Here is a 19,142-nt window from a genome sequence, read left to right as displayed (position 1 = left end):
TTTGAGGATACTGCGAAAATGATTCTCTCCTCCATGTGTCCAACCGCATGCGACCATTTGCAAAAGGTACATGCATCAGTATAGTTGCCTAGCTGCGCAAAATGTTATGCAGCAGTGATGCAATGACGCAGCCGGTGTGTTCGAAGCGTTACGCTTCGAACACGCCGACTGTAAATTGCGTTTCGATACACCAGAGGTACATTCATTTCCAATGGAACGCTGCATTTGCCTTGCAGCATTGCGTTGCAGAGGCAGTTGCAGTGCGTTCTGTGTGGTGCATACGTTCGATAAATCGAACGTATGCATCAAATTGTATGAGTGGACTTGACAGAAAGTAGCAAAATATGAATGTAGATTTTTATTTTTTTGCACATATACAGTAAAAAGGTGGGATTACATAAAAAAACAGTTTGATTGCATAATTTCTTTACATTTTTTATTTATTTATTTGCCAAGTATATTATTTATTCGATGACATCCTCAAATTAATTCTGAGAGCCTATAATATAATTTCCCTCCAAAATGCAGTTTTGGAGCGAAATGCAATAATAAATAGTCAAGAGGCAGAGTAGGCTCTTTCAACAATGAGACCAACGTTGAGGAAGGTGGTATGACTATTTCTTTCACACACACCTCATTGGCTAGGTTAGCAAGCTAGGTTAGCTAGCTAGCTACCGCTAACTAGCCACATCTAGCACAAGCTCACTACTAAACTGACCTGGCAATCCTACTATCGTGGACACTTGTCTCCAAGCAGCATTTTTTGCGTTTATGTCCCTGTAGCTGTCAGCAGTTGTGTCAAAAAGACACGGTTTTGAGGATACTGCGAAAATGATTCTCTCCTCCATGTGTACAACCGCATGCGACCATTTGCAAAAGGTACCTGCATCAGTATAGTTGCCTAGCTGCGCAAAATGTTATGCAGCAGTGATGCAAGGACACAGTCGGTGTGTTCGAAGCGTTAAAACTGGGGCTGCGTCCAAAAACACCTGGGAATTCGGACTTCTGAGTGTTCAGGACAACTGAATTATTTAGGGGAAAAAATTAGCTCCAACTGGCAAAAATCATTTTTGAACTGTCATCCAACTCGGAATTCAAGATCGGAAACTCCGGCATCTTTCTACAGCTCCGACTTCCCGACCTGAAGATCACTGAAGTCATGATTTTACCTAGTTTCCCCCTCCCCCCCAGTTTCCAATTGTTTCGAACGCGCCAGTGATCCCCGATGTATGGTGCTTTAGAAACAACTGGGAACTCGGAAATAACCGTGGTCAAATCATGACGTCGGTGATCTTCAGGTCGGAGCTGTAGAAAGATGCCAGAATTTCCAACTTGGAATTCCGAGCAGGATGTCAGAGATTTACGAGTTCCCAGTTGTTTTGAACAAAAAACATGACGGGAGAGGTTCTCTTCTCCACTGCAACCAATACAGTAAATGTTAAGGAGTTAAGTGGAGTGTCGCCTTGTTAACGTCCAAAAACGGAAGTCGCGTCACAAGCTCTCTTTACATTTCCCCTGAAAACTGGAACATCCGGTTGTTGAGGACTTGGCAGAGGCTAACTCCATTAGAGAAGAATCAGTGTATAATACCCATGTATATCCCAGTCTTTCAGTTCTTGACTGACTGTAGTACAGAGAGGGTGGAACTAGAATTCTGAAACAAAATGCACCAAGACAGTTTAGTCAATGAGAATAAATTATACTTGTCAATAGAAATCTGGTGGCATCAATGACTTCTTCACCACTCAGCCAAATGTACATTGGCTAGGCTCGCTTCACTTCAGCGTATGTGAACACAAGCATTCTAGAACACTAAACTGTGGAACCATAGACTCAGAACACTGATGCATAGATCTTAGGGCAAAACCACAGAACATTCTATAGAACACCTTGCATGATGGCTTTAGTAAACGTCTATTCCTGATATGGCATCACATTGTTTGGGCAATACACTACACTTCATTTGCACCCAATACTGATATGTGTACACACACAGTTGGTCATAGTGACTCTTGACCTAAAATTAAACTAACACAGGCTGCTTCTGAAATGGCACCCAATGGGCTCTGGTCAAAAGATGTACACTATGTAGGAAATAGAGTGCCATTTGAGACACAAATGATATTTGGGACACACACAATGTCCAAAGGGTCATTGTCCTTCCAGACAGTTTTCTAAAGAGGCTGAAATGTGTGATTGAAGATTTTCAGACAGCACAAAGTGTACATGGTTAGTAGCGTCACTTGGATCATACACTGTATGAAATTAACATTATGGACAGAAGTATAAAAAGAGAATATATATATATTTATTAATTACACACACTAACTATTTTAATTGCAAGAAGAGACTGACCCTACCGTTACACTTGTTTAAACCGAGCTGCACTGGGGTCAGAATGCAGTCATGGCTACATTAAGACACGTGGACCCGTCATGAGATATGGGTCAAAAACGCACCTCAATGCAGGGATGGGATGTGCCACTGTACTTCAAATTTGACCTTTTTCCAGTGTCTTCTGGAGAACATCTCCACTTCAGTCACAAAGATTTGTTGAAAATAAACAAAGACAAACCAGGAGAAAGATATTTCTCCTACAAGCGTTCCTATTGGACATTGCCGAGGATGCTGATTGGCTCATTTTGTAAAGAAAATTCAGATGCTCTCCCTGTTTGGCTGATGATTAAGAAGGCAGGTGTGTGTGTGTGTGTTCAGAGGCCCTTGTTGAAGTAGACGTATTGTACACTGCCCATGGAGCTGAAAGAAAGTGAGAGGAAGACAGAGTGAGATCCAAACCAAGTCTAATATGTTACTGTAGGTGTGATCTTGAGCACTATCCTATGTGATGGAAATGTTATACTTGTGCTTTTCTAATAACTAATTTCTGTGTTCATGCAAGTGACTGACTGAACAAATCCTCACTTATCAATATCTGCAATTTAGCAGTACACCCAGACCTTGTTTTGAGAACGAAAGATATTTCAGTTTCAAGGTCTCAGCTTAGAGAGAAGAAGCCTCGTGAGGTATTGGTCAGTCACATGAATGAAGCAAACGTTAATGATTAATTAATTAAGAATAAGCTAAATCATGTAAATATGACTTGCCCTGCAGTATGTAAGAGAACTAAGGGGACTGCCCCGTTAGAGCTTCTGCCAGACGTTCATTATGGTCCATCAAGTTTGTTGGAACCCCTCCAGCGCGTTGACAATAAACAATGATTCATTTAAGATTGACTTCGAGTGTCCCTGTGTAAGAATTTCCACAACACCTACAACATGCCTTTGCTGATCGTAAAGATGAGATGCTAAAACAGCTACTACATCATGGAGGGGCCCTAATAAACGCTGCCCAGTCGACAAGCTACTTACCATTGCTGAGAGAACAGGGAGCAGGCTACCGGCACCATGAAGACCAGGCTGCAAAACAGACATGGAGGGTTAGGTGACTGTGTGCCCACTAAGACAGAGACAAGTATGTTTGCGTCCCAAATGGTAACCTATTCCCTACTACATGGTGCACTACTTTTGGCTAGGGCCCCATAGGGCTCTAGTTAAAAGTAGTGCACTATATAGGGAATAGGGTGCCATTTGGCACACCCTGAGAAATGTAGTACCAAACAACAATCTTCATGGTGAAACCTCCTAAACAGTCCTACTTACAACGCTACCACCACTATCACTTGTAAAGGTCCGTGGACGAAGGTGATCCTCTGTTAACAGAAAGACAGGGCTGGTTAACTGGTTAGCTCACCAAACAGCACCTCAATCTGCACTCTAAGCACACTTAGTCAAGAACAACGTAACTGGATATGTAGTCAACAGAACTGTAACTCAATGTTTATTCAATAACATTGTAGCTAGTTAGCCTATGCATGTCTAGTAGCAGAATTTGGTGTTTTGATTAAAGGCCCACCTGCATAAACCTGTTATCCTCCAGTCTCTGCATGATGATGGGGAGAATGACTAGGAGAAGAGAGGGGGCACAGGAGAAGAGAAAGTAGATAAAGGAGGGCAGGTGGAAAAATAAGGAGAGGAATGACTCATTGTAGGGAGTAACAGGATCACGCTCCACTTTCCATTGTCTATGGAGCGAGGAATGATCTCCAATTCTACAGCCCTCCCTCTTAAACCTTTGACACGTACTCATGCCCGGTGCTGCCATGGTAACCCGGGAAATTACCACCTGGGTGATGCCCTCCACAGCTGCTTTCTGTCGAGTGTAAGAGGAAAATGTTAATTTTTCTGCTCTTGTATAACAGTCAGAAATACGATATTTAGTAGAATATTTAATTATTCAAACATTACCTTGGAATGACCCAGTTTGTTTCCATTCTCATCTGTTACAGCGATGCCATTCAGGAGCTCTCTGAGAGGAGAGAAGGAGATGGTCAACAACTCACTGTTGTGTCCTCATGGGGATGCTAATACACTAGGAGCACAGATGAACTCACTGTTGCCTCATTGGGATATTGACAGTTAGCTGACACAAATGGAACCCAGGGCGCCACCAGGGGAGGAGCTTTCTACAGGAAGGGGCAGAGACAAGACAGGAAGGGGAAGTGGAACATGTAATCAATCAAACCAGTGTGTGTGTGTGTCTGTGCATCCAACTGTACCTTTGTATAGAGGTTGAGTCCCACAGCAGTAGCTAGAGAAGTGCTAGTTGCAGTTAAATAGGCTACTCCTATCTGACTGAGGAGGGAGAGCAGAGATAGAGTGTAAGACATTTAAATAGCGCTTGATATTCTCCATGTGCATTACATTCAGCGTAGCTGTGTGTGGTCTGCATGGCCTTACTTGGAGGTGATGGGGAAGCAGCGTTTCCGTTGGTGTAGTTGACTGGAACGTTGAACGACTTATTCACTCACTGCCAGAACACTACAGTAGGGACTGTCCGAGAGAGAGAAAGGTTTGAAATACATGACTAGAAGTCATTGCACCAAACTCACCTATCTTTGGTTCATCTATAGATCGATAATTCTGTCAGAAATATATATATAAGTGTGTGTGTGTGTGTGTGTGTGTGTGTGTGTGTGTGTGTGTGTGTGTGTGTGTGTGTGTGTGTGTGTGTGTGTGTGTGTACCCGTAGAACTGTAGCATACCGCCTGTTATGGCCATCCCCCCGGGCACTTGGAAGGACATTCGACCAATCAGGTTCATGCGATCGCCGGTGTCTGGGTGAAAGGCGGAGTCATAGAGCTTCTTGGCGTAATACAGCTGTTCCTCTGTGGTGCCAGGGGGAAGGGAAGATGCTCTAGAACAGGAGAACCACACATAAACCAGGTTCTCATCATGAGGAACAACCACTGTAGATATAACATTGCAGAGAAATTACTACTTCATAGTGGTATAATTAAGCAATAAGGTACAAGGCGGTGTGGTATACGGCCAATATACTACGGCTAAGTGCTGTTCTTAAGCACGACACAATGCAGAGTGCCTGGATACAGCCCTTAGCCGTGTTATATGGCCATATATCTACCCAGGTTATATCCACCCAGGTTAGAGCGTTGGACTAGTTACCGAAAGGTTGCAAGATCGAATCCCCGAGCTGACAAGGTACAAAATCTGTCGTTCTGCCCCTGAACAAGGCAGTTAACCCACTGTTCCTAGGCCGTCATTGAAAATAAGAATTTGTTATTAACTGACTTGCCTAGTTAAATAAAGATACAAATAAATAACTAGAAATAAATATACCACAAACCCCCGAGGTGCTTTATTGCTATTATAAACTGGTTACCAACGTGATTAGAGCAGTAAAAATACATGTTTTGTCATACCCGTGGTACACAGTCTGATTTTTTCGTTTATTTTATTTATCCGTTATTTTACCAGGTAAGTTGACTGAGAACACGTTCTCATTTACAGCAACGACCGGGGGAATAGTTACAGGGGAGAGGGGGATGAATGAGCCAATCGTAAACTGGGGATTATTAGGTGACCGTGATGGGTTGAGGGCCAGATTGGGAATGTAGCCAGGACACCGGGGTTAACACCCCTACTCTTACGATAAGTGCCATGGGATCTTTAATGACCTCAGAGAGTCAGGACACCCGTTTAACGTCCCATCCGAAAGACGGCACCCTACACAGGGCAATTTCCCCAATCACTGCCCTGGGGCAATGGGATATTTTTTAGACGAGATGAAAGAGTGCCTCCTACTGGCCCTCCAACACCACTTCCAGCAGCATCTGGTCTCCCATCCAGGGACTGACCAGGACCAACCCTGCTTAGTTTCAGAGGCATGACTGAAGTGGTATGCAGGGTGGAATGCTGATATACCACGGCTGTCAGCCAAACAGCATTTAGTGTTCAAGTGTGTATTTGAAATGTGTTTCTAGCATATCCCAACTCAGAGACGCATGCAGAGAGCTGGAGTCAGAGCCAGGGTCCACTATTTTACCAGCGTCCCAGGAGCAAATAGGGCCTTGCTCAAGGAATTCGAACCAGCGACCTTACGGTTACTGGCCCACTGCTCTAACCTCGAGGTATCTGTGTGTGCGTGTACTTCACAGTGGTGTGTGTGCGTTACCTGCAGCTCTCCACCAGTGCTTTAGACTCGTCCAGTCGTGAGTCTGGCAGTAGTGCTGTCCTCCAGTCTGTGATGTTGACAAAGTGCTTCAGTCTGCCACTAAACGTGGACTGATCCCACCGCGGCGCATCTATGTCAAACCTGCTCACAGCCATCGTAACCCTCCGCCTCACCACCTAGGTCTAAAGTCACAAACAAGGTCTCCAAACCACCTCGGCCATCCCAAACTGAGTTGAGTCTGCAGTCACCGTTTAGCTCCTTGGTCCTGTACCAACATCAACGTGGTCCAATCAGCCCCTCCGGCCTGCCCCTGCAAGAACAGAAAGACATGTTGATTCTTTTTCCTGTTTTCAGTTGTGAGAATTGCCCACTTTAGTAGACCTAATAAAGCATAGGTCTAATCTTGAGACAACATATGTTATTACAGTATCATATCATTCACATTTTCCTTTGTAAAAACAAATCTCCCCTCCCAGGGTTCAGTGGGTAACCTACTTTCTAACCAATCAAACCCGCTCTGACCAGTTAGCCATAACCTTTGAACCCAACCCTGGGGCAGACCTGGGAGGAGAGCGTGATCACGCTCTCCGTAGCCGACGTGAGTAAGACCTTTAAACAGGTCAACATACACAAGGCTGCGGGGCCAGACGGATTACCAGGACGTGTGCTCCGGGCATGTGCTGACCAACTGGCAGGTGTCTTCACTGACATTTTCAACATGTCCCTGATTGAGTCTGTAATACCAACAAGCTTCAAGCAGACCGCCATAGTCCCTGTGCCCAAGAACACAAAGGCAACCTGTATAAATGACTACAGACCCGTATCACTCACGTCTGTAGCCATGAAGTGCTTTGAAAGGTTGGTAATGGCTCACATCAACACCATTATCCCAGAAACCCTAGACTAACTCCAATTTGCATACCGCCCAAATAGATCCACAGATGATGCAATCTCTATTGCACTCCACACTGCCTTTTCCCACCTGGACAAAATGAACACCTATGTGAGAATGCTATTCATTGACTACAGCTCAGAGTTCAAATACCATAGTACCCTCAAAGCTCATCACTAAGCTAAGGAACCTGGGACTAAACACCTTCCTCTGCAACTGGATCCTGGACTTCCTGACGCCTCCCCCCCCAAGTGGTGAGGGTAGATAACGACACATCTGCCACACTGATCCTCAACACTGGAGCTCCCCAGGGGTGCATGCTCAGTTCCCTCCTGTACTCCCTGTTCACCCACGACTGCATGGCCAGGAACGAGTCCAACCCCATCAGTAAGTTTACAGACGACACAACAGTGGTAGGCCTGATCACCGACAACGACGAGACAGCCTATAGAGAGGAGGTCAGAGACCTGGCCGGGTGGTGCCAGAATAACAACCTATCCCTCAACGTAACCAAGACTAAGGAGATGATTGTGGACTACAGGAAAAGGAGCACCGAGCACGCCCCCATTCTCATCAATGGGGCTGCAGTGGAGCAGGTTGAGAGCTTCAAATTCCTTGGTGTCCACATCAACAACAAACTAGAATGGTCCAAACACCGCAAGACAGTCATGAAGAGGGCACGACAAAGCCTTTCCCCCTCAGGAAACTAAAAAGATTTGGCATGGGTCAAGAGATCCTCAAAAGGTTCTACAGCTGCAACATCGAGAGGATCCTGACTGGTTGCATCACTGCCTGGTACGGCAATTGCTCAGCCTCTGACCGCAAGGCACTACAGAAGGTAGTGCGTATGGCCCAGTACATCACTGGGGCTAAGCTGCCTGCCATCCAGGAGCTCTACACCAGGCGGTGTCAGAGGAAGGACCTAAAAATTCTCAAAGACAGCAGCCACCCCAGTCATAGACTGTTCTCTCTACTACCGCATGGCAAGCGGTACCAGAGTGCCAAGTCTAGGACAAAAAGGCTTCAATAGTTTTTACCCCCAAGCCATAAGACTTCTGAACAGGTAACCAATGGTTACCTGGACTATTTACATTGTGTGCCCCCCCCCAACCCCTCTTTTACGCTGCTGCTACTCTCTGTTTATCTTATATGCATAGTCACTTTAACCATACATATGTGTACATACTACCTCAATTGGCCCGACCAACCAGTGCTCCCGCACATTGGCTAACTGGGCTATCTGAATTGTGTCCCACCTCCCGTCAACTCCTCTTTTACGCTACTGCTACTCTCTGTTCATCATATATGCATAGTCACTTTAACCATACCTACATGTACATACTACCTCAATAAGCCTGACTAACCGGTGTCTGTATATAGCCTTGCTACTCTTATTTTAAAATGTATTTTTACTGTTGTTTTATTTCTTTACTTACACACACACAGTCAAGACTTTTGAGATGCACACAGGCCCTGGGAAAGCTAGAAGCAGGCTGGAACCAGAGCTGTTTGTTTGAACAGCAGGGTCATGGTGTGTACTCTCTCTGCTGCAGCTGCACACTGACTGAGCAGAATAGCATCTAGCATCTCAGTACAGCAACATATGAACAAACAAATAAATATATGAACAATTAATTAATTAATTAGCAAATGTTTGGTATTGGTGGTGTGAAGAGAATTAGAGAGTAAGGGCAGAGGGAGAGAAAGGTGCAGGGAGGAAGATGTTAATGAATAAGAGGGGGTGAGAGAGTTGAAGAGAAGCCTTGTGATGTGATGAGGTTGGGACTTGTCTGAGGCAAGGCTATGATCAACCACAGGTATTCATTTTCCACAGGGCAGTCTAGTTAGACTGGATGTCAATCATCTACCTCTGCATCTCAAAAACCCCTTTCCTTGTCTCTTCCTTCATCTGCACTGATCTAAAAACACAGGGTGTGAAACCTGTTCTGCAGAACTGTAGCACATGAGGGAAAGCAGACTAGGACATTAAGGTACTGGTTACTAATGGGTCCTAACAGTTCAACCATGAGAGATAGAGAAACTACCATAAAAAGGCAATTAACTTAAACTGAAGCAGGAAACAAGTACCTAGCTAACTTACATGCGATGCAATCTTACAAGACAGTCGAGAATAATTGTTGACATCGATCCTTTGCCAAGTGCATCTGCGATTTCATGTCTAGAACAGCTGCACTCACATATGAATTGGACCATCACATATTGTGGGGACATTCTTGGAATCACCGTAAAGCTGTCATTCAACAGCCCGATACAACTTGCCTGTCAAATTAGCCGCATTTTGCAAAGCATGGACAATAGCAGCTGTGTCCAACAAGCACGTCCAGAAATACGAAACGGTGCAAAACATAGAGCGAAACAATCGTACTGTAACTGTATCAATACATGCAAACAAAACAACTTTACACATACGTTACCTTTCAGAGCTGAACTGCAAAAATGTTACAACTTGCTATTGCTAATTGTTTCAACTGGGGATTGTAGTTGTTTGCGTAGTAGGGGAGGGTGCACTTGGCACTGGCACCGCCTCCTCTGCAGACCGGGGCAGCTCAATCTCTCTAGAAAAATAACTTAAGGAATACATTATTATATGAACTTTCAGTCATCTCATCCTTTAAAATATGCACGCAAAAGATCTTGACTTTTCTCTTTCTAAATCAAACACAAAATACATTGCAAATAAGAACATGACAACAATGCTTGTTAGCTAGCTAACGTACCTAATTTATATCCAGCTAAAACGACACAATGAGAAATAAATAAGATAGCTTGTTGTTATTTATGCCTCCACTAGTACACAATGTATTTCAATCGTGGGACCAATTTACGTTGGGAATTGTTAGTTGACAGAGCTTTTGTTAATAGCTAAAGTAGCTAATTATAATGCTAAGTGGCGTGCCCTAGTTTACGCCCACACTTGTTGTGCTCTCGCGTGAACTTGTGTACAACGTCATCACCCCCTACTAGGGGCCCTAGTAACATCGGTAGCGTATTGGGGAGATAAAGCAACAAGATGGTGAGTTGAATTTATTGCGATAAATAGCTATTATATTGTAGATCGAATCAAATAAAAGCATAATTAACAATATGATTGTTCAAAATGTTGCCACTGTACCTTTTAAGACATTCATAAATTGGTGAAACATTTAGATTTTTTGGGAAAAACTGACTGCAGCGGTCTTGTTGCTCTGTTGGTTTATCATGAGATTAGCAGCGTAGCATAGCTAAACCCTTTGAAACTGTTGCTAGCTACATAATTAGTTAGCTAGCTCAGTCGCTTCAGAACGCTTTCCCTATTTGTAACCACCGTGAATTCCTAGAGAGGGAGAGAATAATTAGTTCGAGAATCATCTTCTTTTTTTGTGTCCTCTCTGCGCATCCTTGAGGCTCGAGTCGCAGGCAATTGTTGTGGAGGGATGCGAGTAGCCAGATAGCTAGTTACTGTAGTTAGCTGATTTAGAAAGCAGCTATGCTCCTGTTGCTGCCCCATTGCTCATGTCACGAGTCGGGATAACGTATCGGGTTTTGATATGTTGCAGGGTTTGCTGTCAATCCTTCGGAAGCTAAAGAGCACACCAGATCAGGAGGTTCGGATCTTGTTGCTGGGTTTGGACAACGGGGGAAAGACCACTCTGCTGAAACAACTGGCTTCCGAGGACATCAGTCACATCACCCCCACACAGGTACAGTACTACTGGGGAACACATACGCACATCACTCGGGGTTTGGGGGGTGTTATTTGTGCTAGACTATCACTTATAAACCCTCTCTCTCTCCAGGGCTTCAACATAAAGAGTGTTCAGTCTCAGGGTTTTAAGTTGAATGTGTGGGACATCGGGGGACAGAGGAAGATCAGACCCTACTGGAGAAACTACTTCGAGAACACTGATGTGCTGGTGAGTGGCTTAACCATAGCTTCCTTCATGGGGGTACGACTTATTTATATATATATATATATATATATATATATATATTGTTGAAGTCAGAAGTTTACATACACTTAGGTTGGAGTCATTAAAACTCATTTTTCAACCACTCCACAAATTTCTTGTTAACAAACTATAGTTTTGGCAAGTCGGTTAGGACATCTACTTTGTGCATGACACAAGTAATTTTTCCAACAATTGTTTACAGACAGATTATTTCACTTATAATTCACTGTATCACAATTCCAGTGGGTCAGAAGTTTACATACACTATGTTGACTGTGCCTTTAAACAGCTCGGAAAATTCCAGAAAATGATGTCATGGCTTTAGAAGCTTCTGATATACTAATTGACATCATTTGAGTCAATTGGAGGTGTACCTGTGAATGTATTTCAAAGCCTACCTTCAAACTCAGTGCCTCTTTGCTTGAAATCATGGGGAAATCAGCTGAGACCTCAGAAAGTCTGGTTCATCTTTGGAAGCAATTTTCAAACGCCTGAAGGTACCACGTTCATCTGTACAAACAATAGTCCGCAAGTATAAACACCATGGGACCATGCAATTGTCATACCGCTCAGGAAGGAGACACGTTCTGTCTCCTAGAGATGAACGTACTTTGGTGCGAAAAGTGCAAATCAATCCCAGAACAACAGCAAAGGACCTTGTGAAGATCGTGGAGGAAACGGGGACAAAATTATCTATATCCACAGTAAAACAAGTCCTATATCAACATAACCTGAAAGGCCGCTCGGCAAGGAAGAAGCCACTGCTCCAAAACCACCATTAAAAAAAGCCACTGCACACGGGGACAAAGATTGTACTTTTTGGAGAAATATCCTCTGGTCAAACAAAAATAGAACTGTTTGGCCATAATGACCATCGTTATGTTTGGAGGAAAAAGGGGGATGCTTGCTAGCCGAAGAACACCATCCCAACCGTGAAGCACGGGAGTGGCAGCATCATGTTGTGGTGGTGCTTAGCTGCAGGAGAGACTGGTGCACTTCACAAAATAGATGGCATCATGAGAAGGAAAATTATGTGGATATATTGAAGCAACATCTCAAGACATCAGTCAGGAAGTTAAAACTTGGTCACAAATGGGTCTTCCAAATGGACAATGACCCCAAGCATACTTCCAAATTTGTGGCAAAATGGCTTAAGGACAACAAAGTCAAGGTATTGGAGTGGCCATCACAAAGCCCTGACCTCAATCCCATAGAAAATTTGTGGGCAGAACTGAAAAAGCGTGTGCGAGCAAGGAGGACTACAAACCTGACTCAGTTACATCAGCTCTGTCAGGAGGAATGGGACAAAATTCACCCAACTTATTGTGGGAAGATTGTGGAAGGCTACCCAAAACATTTGACCCAAGTTAAACAATTTAAAGGCAATGCTACCGAATACTAATACAGTGTGTGTTAACTTCTGACCCACTGGGAATGTGATGAAATAAATACAAGCTCAAATAAATCATTCTCTATACTATTATTCTGACATTTCACATTCTTAAAATAAAGTGGTGATCCTAACTGACCTAAGACAGGGAATTTGTACAAGGATTAAATGTCAGGAATTGTGAAAAAAGGAGTTTAAATGTATTTGGCTAAGGTGTTTGTAAACTTCAACTGTGTGTGTGTATGTATATATATATATATTTATTTATATATATTTATATATATTTATTTATATATATATATATTTATATATATATATATATATATATATATAGTACCAGTCACACCTACTCATTCAAGGGTTTTTCTTTATTTTTACTATTTTCTTCATTGTAGAATAATAGTGAAGACATCAAAACTATGAAATAACACATGGCATATCACTGCAGAATGCTGTGGTAGTCATGCTGGTTAAGTCTGCCTTGAATAATAAATAGCTCACTGGTAGTGTTACCAGCAAAACACCATCAAACCTCCTCCTCCATGCTTCACGGTGGGAACCACATGCAGAGATCATCCGTTCACCTACTCTGCGTCTCACAAAGACAGCAGTTGTTGGAACCAACAATCTCAAATTTGGACTCATCAGACCAAAGGACATATTTCCACCCATCTCATGTCCATTGCTCGTGTTTCTTGGCCCAAGCAAGTTTCTTCTTATTGGTGTCCTTCAATAGTGGTTTCTTTGCAGCAATTCGACCATGAAGGACTGATTCACGCAGTCTCCTCTGAACAGTTGATGTTGAGATGTGTCTGTTACTTGAACTCTGTGAAGCATTTATTTGGGCTGCAATTTCTGAGGCTGGTAACTCTAATGAACGTATCCTCTGCAGCATGAGATCCAGTTTCATCATAGCGCTTGATGGTTTTTGCAACTGCACTCGAAGAAACTTTCAAAGTTCTTGCAATTTTCCGGATTGACTGACCTTTATGTCTTCAAGTAATGATGGACTGTTGTTTTCTTTGCTTATTAGACCTGTTCTTCACATAATTTGGATGTGGTCTTTTACCAAATAGAGCTATTTTCTGTATACCACCCCTACCTTGTCTCAAAACAACTGATTGGCTCGAATGCATTAAGAAGGAAAGCGATTTCCAAAAAATGAACTTTTAATAAGGCACACCTTTTATTGAAATGCATTCCAGGTGACTACCTCATGAAGCTGGTTGAGAGAATGCCTAGTGTGCAAAGCTGTTATCAAGGCAAAGGGTGGCTACTTTGAATAATCTAAAATATATTTAGATTTGTTTAACACTTTTTTTGGTTACTACATGATTCCATATGTGTTATTTCATAGTTTTGATGTCTTCACTATTATTCTATATTATGGAAAATAGTACAAATAAAGAAACCCTTGAAGGAGTTGGTGTGTCCAAACTTTTGACTGGTACTGTATGTACACACACACACACACTTACACACCATCAGAAGTGTGCTACTAATACTTTTGAATGGAAACATTACTGCGTTTCAGATTTACGTCATCGACAGTGCAGACAGAAAGAGATTTGAGGAGACGGGGCAGGTGAGTCTTGTCTCAAGTGATGTTTGTGTGCTGTGTAATGTGCATATTCTACATACACACAGGTTTATATTGGGATCCCATGCTGACTTGTGTGTTCTAGGAGTTGGCTGAGCTGTTGGATGAGGAGAAGCTGAGTGGGGTTCCAGTGCTGATATTTGCCAACAAGCAGGACCTGCTGACGGCAGCCCCAGCCTCTGAGATCGCTGAGGGACTTAACCTGCACACCATCCGGGACCGCGTCTGGCAGATCCAGTCCTGCTCTGCCCTCACCGGGGAGGGGGTACAGGTGAGATGCAACAGGGTTTAGGGGCAATTTGTGTTTTCAATTCAGGAAGTTAATTGTTATGTAATTTTCCTCCCATCTGTTTTCAGGACGGAATGAACTGGCTCTGCAAGAGTGTCAATGCTAAGAAGAAGTAGCACAGATGTCCGTTTTCACACACCCCTGAGCCTTGGGGAGGACGGGGTGTACCTGTGAATGTACACACTAAATCAACATGGACTTGAAGAGAGTTTTTAACCGCCTGGCTGGCCTCTACACATTGTTTACTAAACTACAACTCTCGCTAGAACTACAACTTCCATGTTGCTCTTCAAAATGGAGTGGGGGTACAAAGGGAACTCATCCCAGGAGACCAGAGACCCCCCTCCCCAGCCTAACCATCCCACCTCCACCCTGTCAAGACATTCCAGCCTAACCATCCCACCTCCACTCCTTCAAGACATCCCTCCCCAGCCTAACCATCCCACCTCCACCCTGTCAAGACATTCCAGCCTAACCATCCCACCTCCACTCCTTCAAGACATCCCACCCCAGCCTAACCATCCCACCTCCACTCCTTCAAGACATCCCACCCCAGCCTAACCATCCCACCTCCACTCCTTCAAGACATCCCTCCCCAGCCTAACCATCCCACCTCCACCCTGTCAAGACATTCCAGCCTAACCATCCCACCTCCACTCCTTCAAGACACTCCACCCCAGCCTAACCATCCCACCTCCACCCCTTCAAGACATTCCACCCCAGCCTAACCATCCCACCTCCACTCCTTCAAGACACTCCACCCCAGCCTAACCATCCCACCTCCACTCCTTCAAGACACTCCACCCCAGCCTAACCATCCCACCTCCACTCCTTCAAGACACTCCACTCCACCCCAGCCTACCCATCCCACCTCCACTCCTTCAAGACATTCCACCCCAGCCTAACCATCCCACCTCCTCTCCTTCAAGACACTCCACCCCAGCCTAACCATCCCACCTCCACTCCTCCAAGACATGCCAGATCTTTATACTGTCCTTCACCACAATATCAGCCTATTCACTCACTCTTTACAGGTTGTCCTGGAGACCCAGCTCTCTCTTCTCTCTCCTAGCTTGGGTGCCAGTCTCTTTAGCTTACATTCCACTCCTTGTACTCTGTGTCATATTGCAAAGCATGCCAGGAGTGGATTGATAGCCAAAGAGACTGTTATCCAGACTCTCATCACTCTCTCCCTCATATTCTCCTTCGTTCAGTTGTTTTTAATTCCATGACAAGCTCCTTTCTTGCTGCAGTTCTGTTTGAAGTGAGGTATATTTTTGTAATTCTTTATTTATGGTGAAGTAGAGGGTAATAGCGTACTGTGAGATGCTCGCAAACGACAGAAACAGTGTGTGGTTACTAGGATGACAGGGAAACATTGAATACTGTGCTTTACTCCCCTGTGAAAACGGTTATGCGTGTTAATATGTAAAAAAAAATATATATATATAACAAGACAAATAAATACACTTTAGGGCTAATCTGAAATGGCACCCTGGTACCTGAATAATGAACTAGTTTTGGCCGCAGCCCATTTGAGTAGAGCTCTACAAAGCGAATAGTGTGCCATTTCGGACAAAGCCTATTCAATCAAATGGGAAAAAATACACATTTTTTGATGATAAATTAGGCACTAGGGCACGAAGGGGTGTGGTATATGGACAATATACCACTGCTTAGGGCTGTTCCTCTGCACGACGCATTGCAGAGTGCCTGGACACAGCCCGTAGCCATGGTATATTGGTCATATATCACAAACCCCCGAGGTGACTTACTGCTATTATAAACTGGTTACCAGCGTAATTAGAGCAGTAAAAATAAATGTTTTGCCATGGCTGCCAGCATTCAGGGCTCAAACCACCCAGTCTATAATTGTATATAACCCCTATTCATATGTTATGTGCAAATAGTAGAGTGCGTATTAGACCTGTACTATGTAATCTAGCATATCTGCATATGTCATAGGTGTTGATTGATTTTAACCGGGTGTATGGCAATGTATTTTTCGGTGTGATGCATTGTCTTTGGTTTTAGAGGGCATTTACACAAAAGGCTTTTTCTTTTTGAATGTGATCTGTCCAAGGATTGAAGGTACGTGAATAAAATGTGAGGGGGGAAAAAAGAGAGCATTGTTTTCTGTCCTGGCTGTAGAGTGGTAGTATAAAGAGGCCCCAGCCAAAACACACAGTTGTGTGAGATCCTGTGGAGGACTCCACCACTTTACCCCAGACAACACCGCCACCTGCCCAGACCCATGTCATTGCCAGTCCCTGGAGACCCCACACCAGAGGCCTCTCCAAAACACTAGTGCCACACACACGGCAGGTGGGGTCAGCTGATTTTGACATTTACAGGGCCCAGCTGGTCGGGCCCCTGAATGGGCCTGCTCTCTCTGTGTGTCGTGGCGTGCAGCCTTTACAGTTAGCCTATCCACTCTACCACATGACTCCTACAGGCCTAAGTACTAAAGTCAGACCATAGCTGTTTTTTGGTTGGTTTAGGCCTGCTGCACATAGTTGTGGGTGTGTCACATCTGCTACAGGGGAGAGAGCACTGGCCATAAAACACTGACGTCCAGCTGTGTGTGAGCGAGAAATGCATTCTGAGGGCCTGTGGCTGTGGGACTATAAAATGTCTCTGCTCTTACAAAGACTCATTGTGAAACTCTTCTTTCTCTCGCCTCTCCTCTCGATTCCTACATGGGCCCCAGGCACTGTGTGATTACATATGCTGCTAACTGTATGTGACTTTCCGTCAAAGTGTCTGATAAATGAGATCTTTATTGTTTGCTTCGAGACGTTAATCAACGTGTTGTGGTCTTTAAATCTCTGGGCACAGAGAGAGGCTCCGTCCCAAATGGCACCCGATGTCCAACCCTATGGGTCCTGGTCAAAAGTTGTGCACTACAAAGGGAATAGAGTGCCATTTGGGCCCAGAGGCGGGGCTAAATCTCTTTAAGGCCTGTTATCTTCTACACAAGTCTATTTGAAAGCTCTGAATGAGAGAACACAAAGTTCTGTGGTTGTTTTATCTGTGCATAGAAGTGGTGTGTGGGCGACGTGAGGAGCCAGACGGGGGAGTGTGATGCCTATCTTTGAGGCGACAGGACTGCTGCCTTTTTCTCCTTGTGAATCAGACAGCTGTTCTACAGCTGTGTGTGTTTGAGAGGCAGAGAAACCAACCAGTCAAGTCCCTAACCACCAAGCTTCACACTGGCCCCTTTCTCTTCAACTCATCATGGCTGAGTTACTACGATGACAGATGAAACAGGAAACAGATTTCATATCCCACCAACAGATAGGAAAGAGGTGGGTGTTGCACAGAAGGTGAATACATAAGAATGTGCATCACTTTAAAGTGTGTTACGATAAATCAAACCATACACTCTCATTGTTTATTGGTAATACAGTCTTGGGGGTCATGGAGTCTTGTGAGTGAAGATGTGGGAAAGGAAATGGACACCTGTCTACTGGGCTATACCACCTCCTGGGCTTTTTGCTTCCTTTGTGTTTTTGGTATGTTTTAAATTGCATGGTTGTGAATGTTACCGGGCCAGAGGCCACCCTGAAAAGGTGAACTTGTGAAACCATGCCTTAATTAAATAAATGTTTGAAAACCAGTCCTTTTGACTGCCTCTACTTCCGCACATCAGACTCATGTGATACTGCTTGTTGGCCGGGGACAGCCTGAGCTCCTCGCTGCAGATGATCTGATCTACAAATCACCTCACCATCCAAACCCATCGCCATCAACTAGCTCTGGTCCAGGGCATTAAGTGGGGCTTGCTAAAACTGAGCTCAGTGTTAGCAAGCCGTAACAACACCCTGGACCAGAGCTAGGTGTCAAGGTGCTGATGGAGAGATTAGTGAACCTACACATGGCCTAGCTAGGACTATGGGTTTAAAGAAACGTTTAAGTCAAGCCCAACCTTGTCGACAACGAGGCGATAGTATTGTCATACTCTCTTTCACACACACAAAAACCAACACCAACAACCCCACCCTGTTAGACATCTTCCTCTCTCTGATGTGCTGCCACTACACATTAAGTTTCCACTGCAATAAAAACCTAGGGATATTACACTGCTGATGTTAGTATGTAGTTCTGTTGGTGGGAGGAGGATCTCAGTTTCTCTGACTCATTTCTCGAGTTAACAGATGACTGTGTGTGAGCTGTAGGGTTGAGGGGGCGGACAGCGAAGGTAAGACTGGCCCAGATTCAGCCACCCGGCCCCCCACAGACCAACCTCGCCTCAGAGATCAGCTGATTTCTCAGATGGAGAGTATGTTAAGTGGAGCTCAGCTCTCTCCTCAAGGTCTTACCAACATCCCCAACCCAGACTCCACAGAGACAGAGCAGAAGGACTTTCTCCAGAGTGTGAGATTGAGTGAACGAGTGGGAGGGAGGCTCCCACCCCCGACTCTTCACCAGAGAAAGAGCAGGACAACTTTGACTGTGTCTTTCTCCCACCCCTCACCACAGGATCTTAC

The 19,142-nt window shown here is 44.3% G+C and overlaps 1 protein-coding gene and 1 pseudogene across 1 annotated transcript; one reads left to right on the top strand and one right to left on the bottom strand.

The window, feature by feature from the left end:
* Positions 1-343: 343 nt before the first annotated feature.
* Positions 344-10,370, bottom strand: LOC129828659 (sideroflexin-2-like; annotated as a pseudogene).
* Positions 10,369-18,271, top strand: LOC129828658 (ADP-ribosylation factor-like protein 3). The gene is made up of 6 exons (XM_055889764.1): positions 10,369-10,457; positions 10,981-11,124; positions 11,221-11,337; positions 14,298-14,348; positions 14,449-14,634; positions 14,721-18,271. The coding sequence occupies exons 1-6, from the start codon at positions 10,455-10,457 to the stop codon at positions 14,766-14,768; spliced, it is 549 nt and encodes a 182-aa protein (XP_055745739.1). The 5' UTR covers positions 10,369-10,454; the 3' UTR covers positions 14,769-18,271.
* Positions 18,272-19,142: the final 871 nt, after the last annotated feature.

The sequence above is a fragment of the Salvelinus fontinalis genome, chromosome 30 (genome assembly GCF_029448725.1).
Source record: "Salvelinus fontinalis isolate EN_2023a chromosome 30, ASM2944872v1, whole genome shotgun sequence".
In the NCBI taxonomy this organism is placed as follows: Eukaryota; Metazoa; Chordata; class Actinopteri; order Salmoniformes; family Salmonidae; genus Salvelinus; species Salvelinus fontinalis.
This window is presented reverse-complemented; position numbering and strand designations above follow the sequence as displayed.

Coding starts and splice junctions, on each gene's coding strand:
- LOC129828658 (XM_055889764.1), top strand. Junction 11,125..11,220: donor GTCACATCACCCCCACACAG/GTACAGTACTAC, acceptor CTCTCTCTCCAG/GGCTTCAACATAAAGAGTGT. Junction 11,338..14,297: donor TCGAGAACACTGATGTGCTG/GTGAGTGGCTTA, acceptor ACTGCGTTTCAG/ATTTACGTCATCGACAGTGC.